This window comes from Paramormyrops kingsleyae, chromosome 5 (assembly GCF_048594095.1).
Source record: "Paramormyrops kingsleyae isolate MSU_618 chromosome 5, PKINGS_0.4, whole genome shotgun sequence".
Lineage (NCBI taxonomy): Eukaryota > Metazoa > Chordata > Actinopteri > Osteoglossiformes > Mormyridae > Paramormyrops > Paramormyrops kingsleyae.
Window position 1 is genome coordinate 15,987,637 of NC_132801.1, and position 16,327 is coordinate 16,003,963.

General features: G+C 43.0%; 2 protein-coding genes across 12 annotated transcripts in view; both read right to left on the reverse strand.

The window, feature by feature from the left end:
- Positions 1 to 1,383, reverse strand: part of LOC111832907 (endonuclease V) — a 42,258-nt gene extending 40,875 nt beyond the window's left edge. For all 9 annotated transcript variants that reach the window (XR_002835619.2, XR_002835618.2, XM_072712246.1 and 6 more), the window contains exon 1: positions 1,237 to 1,383. Coding sequence is in view for 7 of the 9 variants with exons in the window: in XM_072712246.1 (XP_072568347.1) it covers positions 1,237 to 1,280 (44 nt within the window). In the remaining 2 variants the exon portion in view is untranslated. The remainder of the gene's footprint in view (positions 1 to 1,236) is intronic.
- An 8,296-nt stretch (positions 1,384 to 9,679) lies between these two features.
- Positions 9,680 to 15,059, reverse strand: LOC111832913 (kelch-like protein 10). Of its 3 annotated transcripts, none has more exons than XM_023790689.2 (5): positions 15,005 to 15,059; positions 11,929 to 12,418; positions 10,923 to 11,540; positions 10,318 to 10,467; positions 9,680 to 10,164 (listed from the first exon to the last, which is right to left on the reverse strand). In XM_023790689.2, the coding sequence occupies exons 2-5, from the start codon at positions 12,343 to 12,345 to the stop codon at positions 9,850 to 9,852; spliced, it is 1,500 nt and encodes a 499-aa protein (XP_023646457.1). In that variant the 5' UTR covers positions 12,346 to 12,418; positions 15,005 to 15,059; the 3' UTR covers positions 9,680 to 9,849. The 3 variants fall into 3 exon arrangements, with proteins under 3 accessions (XP_023646457.1, XP_023646456.1, XP_072568921.1); XM_023790688.2 differs by lacking the exon at positions 15,005 to 15,059 and adding an exon at positions 14,280 to 14,650; XM_072712820.1 differs by lacking the exon at positions 15,005 to 15,059 and adding an exon at positions 13,633 to 13,721.
- Between the last annotated feature and the right edge of the window lie 1,268 nt (positions 15,060 to 16,327).

Consider the following 16,327-nt stretch of genomic DNA (forward strand, 5'->3'; position numbering starts at 1 on the left):
ATCATTCAAACACAATTTTAACAAATGTTATTTAAATAAATAAAATAATTATCTCCTGTTTATTTGCCTCATCATTGTTGTACTGTATCTCTGATTACATGTGCAAGAGAAGTAGAGAAATAATTTTTCATAAAAGTTGTTATTATTACCAAAGAAGGAAGGTAACACCAGTGACAAATAGACTGTCCATGAAATCTTTAAATAAATGCACAGAAAAGGAAAAAAATCATTAAGGTGTACCTTATGTGTATTCTTATAGCCAATTAGTAAAGTAATAATGTGGCATAAGTTTAAATACTAGAAAAAGAAAAACATTTTCAGGTATCCTGCCATGTCAAAAGTGGACGTTTCTGTAGAATGACCCTCTTGCATTAGTTTTAGTAGTATAGAGATGGAAATCATGATTGTGCTTTTGGGTCTATTCAGTTTAAAGATTTGTTCACATGCCCCCTTTAATAATTTTCAGCCCCATTAATATATTTCACGCGGATGGAGGGGGGAGTCCCCATTTTTCTTTGATAATGACTATTAAACCGATACCTGGCGAACTGGTACAGTCTGGAGAATCATTGAAAAAACTGAGCAATAATTCACAGAATGAACCGAAGAGTCATTGAAGGAACCGAATAATGACTCACTGAACGGACCGACCGAATCAGTGCAGTGATTGCAGCAATTTCGTTCACTAAAAAGTTTAGTTCAGAAAGAATAATTAGGCGACACATATGCTACCGGTTTATACAACCAGAGACCAACCTGGACGCTCGAAACGGGCTACTCCAGCCTGGTCAAACCACCACCGCATTACCCGGTACAAATTTACAGGCACCGGAAGGGCGGCTGAGAGCAGGCTAACAGCAGGCGGGCTTTGGATACCGTGGCTGTTTTCGGCTTTTTGCGAGAAGCAGCCGGGTAGAACAGAGAGTAAAGACCGCAGTGATTAAACAGTACAAAACAGTGTCAAAAGTGAAACTACCCAGCTAGCGACAGTACTATTTAAACGCCATGGCAGGCGGTGCAGATTCCGCTTACAAATACATTTTGATCATTTTGTAACATAAACAGTTAAAATTATGGACTTCGGACAAGTAATCTTGAAAGCGTCATACGTCATTCCCTAACCTGGTCACCGTATATGCTTAGATATTGAGATATACCGGGTGAAAGCAGGCACTAATACTGCATATGTAGATGTTTCTTAGCTAGCTGTCTGTCTGCTTATTAAATGTTTCTAACCTTTCCCACATCTTGATCAATTCGTCTTGCGGAAGGACCGACATTTACTTGAATGAAATTAGCCCCAAAGACAAGCGATCGCGGTGCATTAGCTTCGAGAGCGGCGCCTTCTCGCTGCAGCTGACAGCTCAAAGTCCATCAAGGCGAGTGACATCCGCATTGACCAATCAGACGCCGGGCTTCAAATTGGTCCCCGTAACTCCTTCAGTTCATTGGACGATGACGGAACAAACGCACGACTACGTTCATTTCTTAGAGTACGTATAAAATTAGACTAAGATCGCAAAGCGGGCCAGATTGCCACGCAAACTGAAAGTTTTATGTGCATCTTACGTAATTTTCAAATTTTAAATATTATAAAGGGTGAAACATCGTCTGGAGAAATGATGAGTAAGTGTTGCCCGATGTTCTTTATATTTTAGGAAGCATGGGAAATTGGGCAGGTAATAACTGTTAGTCTGCTTGGCTAAACATCCCCACCTAGTGGATCAAAAAAGAAAGCACATTTGTTAGAAATCACTTTGAAGGACTGAAATGTACTGATAGGGCGGCATGGTGGTGCAGTGGTTAGCGCTGTTGCCTCACACCTCTGGGAGTCTTCGAGTGTCCGCCTGAGTCACATGTGTGTGGAGTTTGCATGTTCTCCCCGTGTCGTCATGGGGTTTCCTCCGGGTGCTCCTGTTTCCCCCCACAGTCCAAAGACATGCTAAGGCTAATTGATGTTGCTAAATTGCCCATAGGTGTGCATGTGTGAGTGAATGGTGTGTGAGTGTGCCCTGCGATGGGCTGGCCCCAGTCCAGGGTTGTTCCCTGCCTCGAGCCCGTTGCTTCCGCGATTGGCTTACTCCGCGACCCAGTAGGACAGTGACTGATGGATTCATGCATAAAGAACTCAAACTGCGCATTCGGAATCAGTTAAATAGTTTTAAACAAAAATAAGCTGTACTTTTGAATCTGTACTCAAACTTTACACAAACAAACAAAGATATGCAGTATCATCAAAAAAACAAATGATGAATTGTAAATGGAAGACCAGACAGGACGATGTTACAAGAGGGCAGAAAAGACACAATAGCCCTAATCTTTAAGTGACACAAGAACATTGTCATAGATGTCAATACAAATATCAGAGCAGTTATCCAGTTCTCTGCCATTAGCACAGATTGGCTTACTTGACATTTGGTGTACTTAAAAGACTGAATTAAGTACATGTCTTTTACATGAAAAATTACAAATTGCTTCACAAGATAGTGATACTGTGTAGCACGTGTGAAAAGAGAAGTGGGAGAGGGGTGCAAAGAGGTGGGGGTGAATCATTCTCCAAAACCTTTAAAATAATGGGGGAACCACTAATCCTCAGCACACACATGTGCTTAAAACCCAAAAATGATGCATATTATAGTGAAATTGCCAAATATATAAAAAAAAATGCTGCATGAAAACACATTATTTAAAGAAAATGAAGGAGAATATTCAACAGACCCTGTTCTCCCTCTTAAAAAACAACAGAGACATTTTACATATTTCCAGACTGGTAGTTTTGGCCACATTAGAGATGGGACTCGAGTTTGATGATTTGACATGGAATGACCCAATACAGTATGTATATAGTGGAATAATACAATCACTGTGAAATGATGTACAATCATTTTTTTATATTATATTCACCACTGACTGGACTTACATTTCTGTACACATATATATATATATATTGTTTTGTAATTTGTGTCTGTCCTGTGCTGCCTTATGCTGTCTTACTTACTTCTGAGTAAAAAGTGAAATTTTGTTGTAATATCCATATGTTGTCTATGTGCACTTGTCTTTTTATATCTGCACATTGAGCCTGGAGATACACAATTTCATGCAGCTATGCATCCGTTGTTGTACTGTTGTATGGTGTGAATGACAAAGTTCACTTACTTGCTTAATTATATTACCCTTACCAGGACCTGAATGGTCCCTCACTAGGTGTGATGCCTTGTGTTACCACCAGAGGGTACTGGTGCTCCTGGGCGGAAGCTACTTTCTAATGCCAGAGAAAACTTATCTGACAGTGTCTCATGAAACGGACGATGACGTGACCTTCAAAAGGAATGGGAAACACTAAGTGCAGATGTTGAAGTGCACTGCTAGGACAGTTCGTGCCAGACTCCTGGAAGCAGAACCAATGTCCCATAAAGCAAGGAAGAAGCCCTTCATCAATGAGAAACAGAAAAGAACCAGGCTGCAGTTTGCACGCACACACACACACACACAGAGTCATGTAATCATATCTTTTTCTGGAGCGCTCATTCACACACACACACATATAGACACACACACACACTATATTGCCAAAAGTATTGGGACCCCCACACCAGACTCGCTCATCCATGTCCTTATGGACCTTGCTTTGTACACTGGTGCACAGTAATGTTGGAACGGGAAGGGACCATCACCAAACTGTTCCCACAAAGTTGGGAGCATCAAATTGTCCAAAATGGCTTTGAATGCTGTAGCATTAAGAGTCCCTTTCACTGGAACTAAGGGGCCAAGTCATGGGTGTAAATTATGGGGGGGTTGTAGCCCCCCCCCAATAAATCAAAACCAGCTAATACAACAGCCCAAAAATCATGTTTCCCCCGTAATGGGTGGAGACCTCAACCCCGCCAATGTTCCAGCCAAAGTTATGCCCTTGGGCCAAGCCCAACACCTGAAAAACAACCCCACACCATAATCCCTCCTCCACCAAACTTTACATTTGGCACAATGCAACCAGGCAAGTACTGTTCTTCTGGAAACCGCCAAACCCAGACTCGTCCATCAGATTGCCAGACGGGGAGGCGTGATTCATCACTCCAGAGAACACATCTCCACTGCTCTAGAGTCTAGTGCAGGGGTGGCCAATCTTATCCGCAAAGGGCCGGTGTGTATGCAGGTTTTTGGAATAACCTGTAGGTCAGCTGTTCAAACCCAGGTGTGAGGACTCTTCAGCCAATCAGTCCTCTAATTAGTAATCTAATTAGGGAGTTGCAGTGAAAACCCGCATACACACCGGCCCTTTGCGGATAAGATTGGCCACCCCTGGTCTAGTGGTAGTATGCTTTACACCGCTGCATCTGATGATTTGCATTGCACTTCATGTAAGGCTTGGATGCAGCTGCTCGGCCATGGAAACCCATTCCATGAAGTCCTCTATGCACTGTTCTTGAGCTAATCTGAAGGCCACACAAAGAAAGATGGGACACTCGTGCAGTGTGAAAGGCTGCGAATATCAACTTTAGAAGACAAAAAATGCATATTCAGTAATATTACATAAACAAAAAACATCTTAGTTGCCTTTATGAAAATGCCGAGAGCAAACACGCATGAAGGGAGATATCGCATTGAAAGTGATCTTCAGTCTCACCGCTGCAACCCAGGCCACGCGACGCCTCTTCGCTCCCCCCTCCATCCGCGTGAAATATATTAATGGGGCTGAAAATGCGGTCTTTCTGCAGTCCATATCCTCTTTTCCAAGTGGGAAACCGAAAAAATCTCATGTTCTGGTCCACCTTTCTGCTATTTCTACCATGTGATTTAGTATGACAGCCTTTCACACTGCACGAGTGAGTATCCCATCTTACCAAAGATAATAAAGGACGCAAATGCTCGCTCTTGCGTTGTATAAAACCAAAATGGCGATTTGACCCACAATACACTGCGGCTATAGCGAGTGTGACGTCAGCGGACAAAGACCGATTGAGTGGACCTGCTGGCTGGGCCAAAAGCACAAGGATGGACCACTTGGACGTTTGTTACATGACATCAGAAAGCAATACCCTGTGTAAATAGTTTTAATGGGGTGGATGTGTAATCAATGTAAAGTAATTTGATTTAAAAAATTAAGTTGTGATGTTAATACACATCCACTTTTCAAGCAAGAAAAGTCCAGGCTGGTGCTCGAGCTAAGGGAATCCACCGACCAGTCAGTGAGGAATGCCAACGCCATGGTTTCCACTGGCCGGAAGTGGAATGCCCAAGCGGAGGTTGACCAAGCCGTCAGCAGGCTGCAACACCAGGAGATCATGGGCAGAGTCCAGGTCGGAAGAGCAGGGCTAGGATGGGGAGAAGCGCCACGGTTCTGGTCCAAGGCTAACCGCAAGGAGAGGAAGGAGATGGTGGTGGCAGAGGTGTCGAGGACAGAGGAAGAGCGCTATAAGATCAAGGCCATGTCGCAGGGCCGACAAGGAGGCTGGACGACTTGGGAGGGAGTCGTCAGCCGGAACATCAGTTGGTCGGATCTGTGGAGGATCCCACAGGCAAGGATTAGCTTCCTGATTCGAGCAACTTACGACACGCTTCCCTGTCCTCGTAACCTCAACCAGTGGTTTGGGAATGAGGAAAGTTGCGCACTCTGCAACGCGCCCAACGCAAGTCTCCAACACATCTTGTCAGGCTGCAAGATCGCACTCTCTCAGGGGCGCTATAGGTGGCGCCACGACCAAGTCCTGAGGAAATTGGCTGAGGTGCTGGAGGGGCGTCGACAGGGCAGCACAGGACCACCACTATCAGAGGACTGCATCAGCTTCGTCACGGAAGGGGGGGGACAGAGTTACATCAGGCCAAGAGAGTTGTCGAGGCCTTTTTCCCCCGACCAGGAGTGGAACATGAGGGTTGACCTCAACAAACAGCTGAGGTTCCCCACGGAGATAACAACTACATCTCTCCGCCCTGATATTGTGGTGTGGTCCACCAAAGCAAGATCGGTGCACCTCGTTGAGCTGACCGTCCCTTCTGAAGGGGAGATTGAAGCCGCCTTCGAGCGCAAGAAGGCCAAGTACTCCGAGCTGGCTGAGGAGTGCAGGGAGGGCGGCTGGAAGACCACCATCTACCCAGTGGAGGTTGGATGCCGAGGGTATGTGGGGCTGTCAACCATACGCCTCCTGAGGGACGCAGGGGTGACTGGAAGAAACTTAAGAAAGGCCACCAAAGATCTGGCAGAAGAGGCAGAGAAAGGCAGCTTTTGGCTCTGGTTGAGGAGAAAGGACAGGAGCTGGGGAAAGAACAAAGAACCCCAATAACAGCTGCAGGGGGTGACAGGGAGACGTCCCTGTCACTGCTCCGCCACCAGGAGACGTTCTAGCGATTAAAGGAGCGAAACGTTGGTGAATGGTGGTTCCTAGCTGAAGACCCTGCAGCTGACCCATGGGCACCGGAGGAGGTGCGACAGGCAGCAATGCCAAGCAGGTTATACCATCTACCTGTATATTGACTGTATATTGACTAACGTGCTTCACATTAAATGTTTAAAATGAACTTATGCTGTTGTGTCATGAAGTATTACATGAAAGCTTATTTGTTTCACTTAAACAATGTTAACATTCATTGTTCTTATTAACCCCTTAAAAAGAACTCAGTAAATGTTTAAGTGAAAGAAGTAGAAGCTTACTCAGTAACACCACATTCATTACTAATGAGTTACAGTGTGTTTCACTTTATAATACTGTTCTTGTTCTTTAGTAACTCCTATGGAAGAAGTCAGTAACGCCACATTAATTACTAATGAGTTACAATTAGTTTTATTTAGGTCATTAGTAAGACCATTCCTTATTTAAAGATCAACAATATGTGGTGGAGCACATCATGTGGCAAAACACGAGTCTCTGATTGACCATCCCTTCAGTTGGACTTCAAAGCACAGTTTGAAGAACACTGGCACACGGACTGAAGTGAGGTAAATAATTAAAATGTAGGTACTGTATACATATTTTAGGCAGTAATATTTTGTAGAATAAGTTGTATGTCATACAAACAAGTAGGAAGAAACAAGCCTGTTATTCCAAAAAGAAAAAAAATGGCAAAAACCATTGAGAACAGTAGCCTGTAAGTTCCTGTTAGTCCAAAAAAAAGCACTGTTCATTTGATGAGTAATGAACTAGTAGTTATTAGAAATAATCCATAGTTAGTACATAATTCCCAATGAGACCAGCAATACTCAATAGTTCCTAATGAAGTAATAGCGAACTACTATAATAATTAGTTCACTATTACCTATTGAGTAATTAAGCATAACTCCTTAGTAGTTAATAGTACTAATTTAAGTGTTAATGAAGCACTACTCCTTTGTTGCCTCTTACTTCCTGCATATTTACCTGTTAACTACGGAACAGTATTATAAAGTGTTACCGGTGATTCCACGTGAGGTAGTGAGGGGGGCGTGGCACACGGGAGGACCAGACAGGCAGGGCATGACAGGTACATGACATGTACCATTACAAAACTAGTAATGCATAGCACAGACACTCCTCACTTACAGACTAAGTTCCATTCCTACAACTACCGTAGATCGTTAAGCGAATTAGCCGATAAGCAAGGAGCCGCCCCTTACCGATATATGCATACAGTATCAGTAGGGTTACCAACTCTCATGCATCTGGCGTGACACTCATGGAAGAAATCTTATGGAAAATGTATATTATTCCATTATAAACCTAATATTAGCTACATCAAAAGCGCTGTAGAAGTTTGCAAACCCTACAGACTATTTACAATGTAACAAAATGCTTACATACATGGAAATGAGTGCACAGACATGCCTCGAATAAAAAATCTCACGGCAGCCAGCTGACCAAAGTTGACAACCCAGCTGTACTGTTTTAATGTCACCTATGCACCATTTATAGCATTTTTAGTATATTGATGAATGTTTACATAGTAGTGTACTGTATATTGCAATAAAAAGTGTACTGTTCCCGCTATGTGTTTTCTCTGTATTAGACAGGTGATAATGTATGAGTGAAACTGTAATAAACAAAAAACAGGAAAGACTTTTGAGATCTCTTATCTAGCACAGTAAGGTTACAACAAGCTGGTCGATAAGTGCTCATGTATTAACGGAATTATAAATAAATGATACGCTAACATACACTCACCTAAAGGATTATTACGAACACCATACTAATACGGTGTTTGACCCCCTTTCGCCTTCAGAACTGCCTTAATTCTACGTGGCATTGATTCAACAAGGTGCTGAAAGCATTCTTTAGAAATGTTGGCCCATATTGATAGGATAGCATCTTGCAGTTGATGGAGATTTGTGGGATGCACATCCAGGGCACGAAGCTCCCGTTCCACCACATCCCAAAGATGCTCTATTGGGTTGAGATCTGGTGACTGTGGGGGCCATTGTAGTACAGTGAACTCATTGTCATGTTCAAGAAACCAATTTGAAATGATTCGAGCTTTGTGACATGGTGCATTATCCTGCTGGAAGTAGCCATCAGAGGATGGGTACATGGTGGTCATAAAGGGATGGACATGGTCAGAAACAATGCTCAGGTAGGCCGTGGCATTTAAACCATGCCCAATTGGCACTAAGGGGCCTAAAGTGTGCCAAGAAAACATCCCCCACACCATTACACCACCACCACCAGCCTGCACAGTGGTAACAAGGCATGATGGATCCATGTTCTCATTCTGTTTACGCCAAATTCTGACTCTACCATTTGAATGTTTCAACAGAAATCGAGACTCATCAGACCAGGCAACATTTTTCCAGTCTTCAACTGTCCAATTTTGGTGAGCTCGTGCAAATTGTAGCCTCTTTTTCCTATTTGTAGTGGAGATGAGTGGTACCCGGTGGGGTCTTCTGCTGTTGTAGCCCAGCCGCCTCAAGGTTGTGCGTATTGTGGCTTCACAAATGCTTTGCTGCATACCTCGGTTGTAACGAGTGGTTATTTCAGTCAAAGTTGCTCTTCTATCAGCTTGAATCAGTCAGCCCATTCTCCTCTGACCTCTAGCATCAACAAGGCATTTTCACCCACAGGACTGCCACATACTGGATGTTTTTCCCTTTGCACACCATTCTTTGTAAACCCTAGAAATGGTTGTGCGTGAAAATCCCAGTAACTGAGCAGATTGTGAAATACTCAGACCGGCCCTTCTGGCACTAACAACCATGCCACGCTCAAAATTTCTTAAATCACCTTTCTTTCCCATTCTGACATTCAGTTTGGAGTTCAGGAGGTTGTCTTGACCAGGACCACACCCCTAAATGCATTGAAGCAACTGCCATGTGATTGGTTGATTAGATAATTGCATTAATGAGAAATTGAACAGGTGTTCCTAATAATCTTTTAGGTGAGTGTATATAGGTATGTATTGTCACGCCCGATCGTCCAATCCTCCTGTGTGCCACGCCCCCCTCGTTAACCTTGTGTGAAATCCCGATGTCATCAGCTGTTTCTTGTTATTTCCAATTAGTCTTGTGTATTTCAGTCCGCGTTCAAGTACGTTTCCCTAGTCCTTTCATTGAAGTTATCAACGAATGCCCCGTCTGACATGTATTGCAAATTAGCATCACTGCAAGTCTCCCAGTGAATCACAGCGTTCGGGCGCGCTCCGAAAATACGTAATCAGAGGATATTCAATACATATTCCTTTAAATGGCGATTTATTGAATACTGTCACAATACACACAGCCTTTTTTTACAAAACATTTTTTATTGATAAAAATAAACAAGGGACAAGGAACACAGTCAATATACTATATACAAAACTTAAAACCCTGCAATTTTATTTAATCAAATGTTATAGCTCAAATTTGGAGGCCTACTTTTAAGGATAAGCTGTTTGAGGTGGGCGGTCTTACTGCTACAGGGACTCACGAGGGGCAGCGTACTGCGTGATGCTGGGGAGCGCCGGCACAACACAACAGCTGAGGCCGCTGCGGCCAACGCTCATTTCCCGGATGCTGCACCAGCTGTCAGCATTCTTATCGTAGTATTCCGCGTTAGTAGTGGTGGTGAATCCATTGAAGCCGCCCACCGCAAACAGCAGGCCATCAACCACCTCGATGCCGAAGTTGCTGCGCGGGTTGAACATGGCAGCTACGTCACGCCATCTGTTCGTTAAAGGGTTATAGGCCTCCATGCTGCGCAGGCGATTGGACCCGTCAAAACCGCCCACCTGGGAGAAGCCAAAGGAATCACTCAGATGCCAAAGACGTGGTGAAACATCAAGTTCCCCAAAATCATGCACTATCTGCCTAATGAATTTTAGGCCTAAGGAACCAGGTTTATAAACCACTAATTCTGAAGGTACAACAAAGGAGTCACTCACCGCATAGATTTGTTCATTATATGCCACGATTCCGATGCCACTTCTGCGATTTGTCATCGGAGCAATTGTGTCCCACTGATCGGTGAGTGGGTTGTAGCACTCAGCGGTAAAGAGGCTCTCAACTCCATTGAAGCCTCCACATATGTACACCTATGAAAATTAGAGTACATGTGAAGACTCTTATGCTTTATATGATAGGTGATGTATATCTACAAAGAGGTACTACACGTTTTGCTAACGCATGTCGAATTCATTCATCTTACAAGAGCATTTACCCAGTACTGGGACATGGTGGACCTGGAACCTAACCCAAGAAGCACAAGGTTTAAGGCAGGGGACAGACTATGATTAACAGTTTAATTTCATTACAATGCAAACATAGAATGATGTGTTATGTGCTAGGAACACCAGTTCATCTATCTTGGACTAGGAGAGAGCCCCATAATGCAGCCCCATAATGACTACAGGGTAATTTCATCAGAATGCTTTAGTATAGCGAACTTAGCAATTATAGTGTACAATATAGGAGAAATCAAACTGTTTCAATAATCCAGTCCAATAGGAAAAAATGGGTCAACACATCTGGATGCCCCCCACTAACCAACCTTGCCATGCAGAGCGGTGGCACTGGCGTCACTCCTCTGCTCGGTCATGGGTGAGATCTGCGTCCATTGATTGGCTTCCGGGTGGTACCGCTCAACTGTGTTGTGGCGCATGTGGCCATCAAAGCCACCCATGGCGTAAATGAAGCCGCCCAGCACAGCCACACTCACATAACAGCGACGGCTGTGCATTGGGGCCACCTCCTGCCATTTCCGAGTGACGGGGTTGAACTTGTCCACACTATTGAAACAGACCACACCATCAAACCCGCCGATGCAGTACACGAATCCATCTAGGTATGCAGCACCATGATAGGGCCGGGGTCTCTCCTCCCCCCGCGTCACATTCACCCAACGGTCAGCCCGGGTGTCGTAGGCCTCGATCGCATTGGTCGGGCTGCCGCGACTCCAGCCACTGATGGCCAGCAAGATGGCAGAAGGCAGGCGTGGGCGGGTCAGCAGGTTATCGAAGTCAGAAGGTGAGGGTCCATTCATGTTGAGGTTATACATGGCCTTCAAGGTGCTGATAAACAGGGGGTTATACTCCACCCTGTCCTTCAGCAGGTCATTGTTCTTCAGAGTGTACATGAAGTAATCTGCACTCATGCGACCCATGCGCACCTACACAGGAAACAAGGCAGAGAGAATTCCCATTTGTAAATACCTGGGAATGGGTAACTGCAAACAAAAGGGATACAACAGCCAAGTCCAAATTTTAGTGTTTCATTTCCATAATCTTTCGTAATGCTCCAACTGAAACCATTTACTTTGAAAGTCTCACGTATGTGTGCAAACACTCGTTAAATTTAAGAGTTTCCCATTCTTTTGTTTGCATTGCCAGTTGTAATACTTGGAAGCCTAGGTTGTAGTCACATGTGATATGGGAATGGAGGCTTAGTCTCCAGCAAAAGTAATAAGCACTGCAGACTTCAGCTGGAGAGTTGAATATTGAATTAGTATTCCATTGTCATGTCACATGTTAATGGGAACATTGCATGATTATGGTCACCTTGGACAGAAGCACAGAAATGTGGGCATTTCTACTGGCAGGTTCATGCCTGATCCAGTGAAGGATGGCGTCAAAGACAACATCCTCCTGACTAACATTGAGCTCGTCCTTCTCAATGATGTCACAGAGCTGAGGAAGCGTGAGCTCCAGAAACTCCTGGGAGACGGTGGCGACCTCCTTGAAGTTGTGCAGGATAAAGCTGAAAGAGGACTGGCGCAACTCGGGGCACCAGTTGATGCCGGAAAAATTGAAAATGCCAGTGCAGTTCTCTAGACAGAGGTGGCTCTCCAGGAACTTGCTGCAGCATTGCATCATGCCCACGATGTCAAACTGGTCAGCAGCCACCAACAGGCTTTCCACATTCTCGACTGTGACGGGCACAGAGTGTGTGTACGCGTAGTCAATGACTAGCTTCATTATCTCTGAGGGAACATCTGGGATGCTGAACTCATGCCTTCCAGTGTCACTCCAGCCACTTGCGAAGAGAGCCCTGATTAAGAATACAGAAGATATTGTTGTAAATTTACTACACGTTTCTCTGGACCAACTGAAATTGCAGTACAGACCCCCAGGCTGAAAACACCTGGGTTACGTCATTTTGGTCCTTAGGATCCAAAGTTAATTTGGGTTTTCGCCAGCGACAGAGATTATCCAAATCAAGGCTCAAAACTAATACAGTGGTACCCATACCTGTCAAGTTTTGGATTTGAAAATAAGGGAAATTTTCTGGCACCCACCGCAAGCCACCCCACCACCCCAACCAAGCTCCAGTATCCCTTACATTTTAAGACAGGTGTACAAGAAATCTAAAATAACCACTTGTCATTTACATTTTATTTTCATTACACATTTTCTTTTAATTTCTCATGTTCACTCATGTGGCTCTCTGGCATTCACTAATGACTTATTATACATATTTGTTGCAGACTTTGTATCCTTGTTGAAGTCGTCACAGAAGGTGAAAGTAACTTTGTTTTTTGCACACAGCATTGCCATTTTAACCTCCGCTTTTATGACCTGGTTAATGTTGTAAATGACCTGCAGACTACTGCAGGTGGCAGTCCTCGCGAGGCTACTGACAGTTCAGTTTGGAGAGGCAGAGGAATTTTTTTTTAATTATAATACGGGAGATTTACGGGAAAATACTAATACGGGAGGACGACGGGAAAGAGGGGTAAAATACGTTAGTTTCCCGGGAAAAAACGGGAGACTTTACAGCTATGGGTACCTCAGAACTCGAATTTAATCCATCCAGAACTCGGGATCGAATCCTAAAAAGTTCGAGTTGTAATTGACTTTTCCCCATAATAAATAATGGAAAATCAATTAATTGGTTCCTGGCCCAAAAAATTACATCTAATTATGTTTTTTTTTTTTAGCATTTAAACACAAAATGAACCGGATAAAACAAGAAGACCATATACTGTACTAAACACATCTAAGCACATTTATCAAAACAGTAATTTGTAAAGTAAGAAAATAAATGTATCAAAACAATGTGTAAAGTAAAAAAACAACAACAATGTGTCCTGCCCGATCGACCGATCCTTCCGTGTGCCACGCCCCCTCGTTAACCCCGCGTGGAATCCCCATGTGATCAGCTGTTTCTGGTTGTTGTCATTAGTCCTCTGTATTTCGTCCGCGTTTCAGTTTGTTTCCCTAGTCAGCTCATTGTATTGTCCATCTGCGTTTTGCCTGCCTTACCTGTAATTAAACCCCGTATTCCCCGATACACTGACATCTGCGTCTTTGTCTCTGTTCCGTCCAGCTTGGCACAACAATGTTATTATAATTAAAATGTATTAATGGTTTATTATTAATATTAAAATAATAAGAAATCTTTATTTTTAAATTTATTTTATTATATAATAATAATTACTGTTACTGTCTGTCATTATCTAAATGTATTTTTACTGTCTAAATATATGTATTCAGCTAGTGTAAACATGCAGGATGCTATCACAGCTAATGCCAGGCTGAGACTGAAGCATTACCCTTTGTTTCCGCTGAGAGACATGCTGCGTGACTAATTTCCCCGCGTGTACAAGATATCTTAGGTCGGCGTTTAGGTTGACTTCTGAGATTCAGATCGAGTTCTGGTTCGACTTTTAAGAAATTCGAGTTCTAATGAGTTAGAGAACTGAGGTACCATTGTATCGTTATCAGCTGAATAAATGTAAGCAGAAAGTTAAGATGGTACACTTAACTGTAACTGCAGCTTACAAATATTTCTTATTAACCATGTACTAAAATAGTAAAACAGAACTATGCCTTTAAGAAAATTTCTATTATCATAGAAAAAAATCTTTCTGTTTTGGCATCGTTAGAATGTATGGGTCGTAGCAGCTCACCGGAAATAGGGGCTGCAGCCGCACAGGATAATTTTGTGGGCGGTGAATTTTACACCGTTGACTTCAATGACCACATCACAAAGCGGTCCGCCCAGCCGCAGCTCATTAAAAATATTCCATGCGTTATTACGCTCCATGTTGTATCTGAATTTTTCCCGAAGTAGATGGTTCCTCCGTTAAACTTGCTTATATTTTCAGAAGCGGCCAATAGTTTACGTGTACGCCAGTGTTGTCAAGGAAAGTTCTAGAACGTAAACGCTCGCTTAGTACGCAGAAATGGGTACAATAATGGTGCATTCGACTATTTCTCTCCAAGTCGGAACTCGGATGAAAACGTCACCAAACACCACGAAAAACGTCACTTCCCATCGGAAACACGCCTCTGAAGTCGGACAAGATTTGTTGTCCGAGTTGCCCCTGTGACGTAATGGCGACTTGGTTCGTTTGCCGTTCGAAAAAAGAATATCGCTATGAATGTACTAAAATATTTTATAACGCTTTTAATGTGGTTTGACTAGTTCGTGTTTCTTGTTTGTCTCTCGGAAAAATCTCCATTTGGAAAACTCCAAATCTGCTAAAATATAAAGCAACAACACAAAGCAACGTGTTCATGGAGGCAGCCATGTTTGTTCCGAGATGTGGTATTGTGGTAGCTCGAATGGGAGATTGTCGGATTTTATATATTTTATATATTTTTTTCTTTGTGTTGTTTTTTGTTCTCTTACCTTCACCTTATGTCCTTGATCTGTAGTGTGTACTGTTGTTTGTATTGTAATTTTTAACTCTTGGGGGAAAAAAAATCAAAGAGCTTCTCTGACGTTATCATCTTCACTCTTGGGTTATAGTGCCATCTGGTGGTACAACTTTAAAGCAGCATGTTTTGAATTTTGAAGGAAATTTTGACATTGGTCCAACTTGGTCTTTAAGTGCAATCTATGTAGGTCTATGTATTGAATTTATTGTATACACAGGTTATTTTAGCTGTGTTAAACTATTTAGACATTGTTTTAACAGCTCACCAAAGGTACAGTTTTGTTCAATGAAAAAATTTTCAGTATTTAAGGTAAAGTCTAACATCAGAATTTAGTGATCAGTGTGCTACACCACAGTACACAGTGCACAACAACAAAATGCATCCTCTGCATTTAACCCATGAATTAGGGGGCAGCTAATTCAGCCCCTGGGAAGCAATGCTTGGGGCCAGTACCTTGCTGGGCAGGGATTTGAACCAGCAATCTTTCAATTACAAGTGCGCTTCCCTAACCATTAAGCCACCACCACCACCCTAAAGAATTACCACACGTGAAAACATGTGCTCCTGGCCACTTGTTAAGCTTTGTCATTGCACTGCAGTACAGAGAGGTTAAGGTGCATTTTCCTGATTGGTGCAAATAAATAGTGGAATTAAAGGGCTAAAAAATAATTCTGAAATATAAGTGTAGTTTATGCATGAATTTAAATATAAAATTAACTTGTGTACAGGTGGGATGCTTTCATTGTCATTATTGCATCATCAGTGTCAAACATGCAGAAAATGTGTAATGTGTAATGCTAGCACTGTACATCTTTGGTTTCTCCTACTTGTGTGTGTTCATACCAATTTCATAAGACTCATTCAGTGGTAGCTGAGTCACTAAGGGTTTCAGCCAATCTTTAGACAAGGGGTGGCCAGTCTTATCCACAAAGGGCCGGTGTGTATGCAGGTTTTTGGGATAACCTGTAGGTCAGCTGTTCAAACCCAGGTGTGACAACTCTTCAGCCAATCAGTCCTCTAATTAGTAATCTAATTAGGCAGTTGCAGCGAAAACCCGCGTACACACCGGCCCGTTGTGGATAAGATTGGCCACCCCTGCTTTAGACCATGGTGGAGAATCTCCCCCAGGGATCAATAAAATATCATATCTGAACTTATTTGTATTTTGTTTTATTCTTACAAATAGTCTAAGTGACTCCAAATTTGGAGCAAATTATTTACTGATATTTCTATTTCTTTCAATGCTTTTGGATGGTTTTAGGTTAGATTTTTTTTTTTTGTGAAATTTACCTTT

Excerpts from the sequence above, each read along its gene's own strand:
- LOC111832913 (XM_023790688.2), bottom strand. The coding sequence starts at position 14,416 with ATGGAGCGTAATAACGCATGGAATATTTTTAATGAGCTGCGGCTGGGC. Across the intron at positions 10,468-10,922 it reads CCACCGCTCTGCATGGCAAG|GTGTACATATGTGGAGGCTT; the intron begins GTTGGTTAGTGG and ends TAATTTTCATAG. Across the intron at positions 10,165-10,317 it reads ATAATGAACAAATCTATGCG|GTGGGCGGTTTTGACGGGTC; the intron begins GTGAGTGACTCC and ends GGCTTCTCCCAG.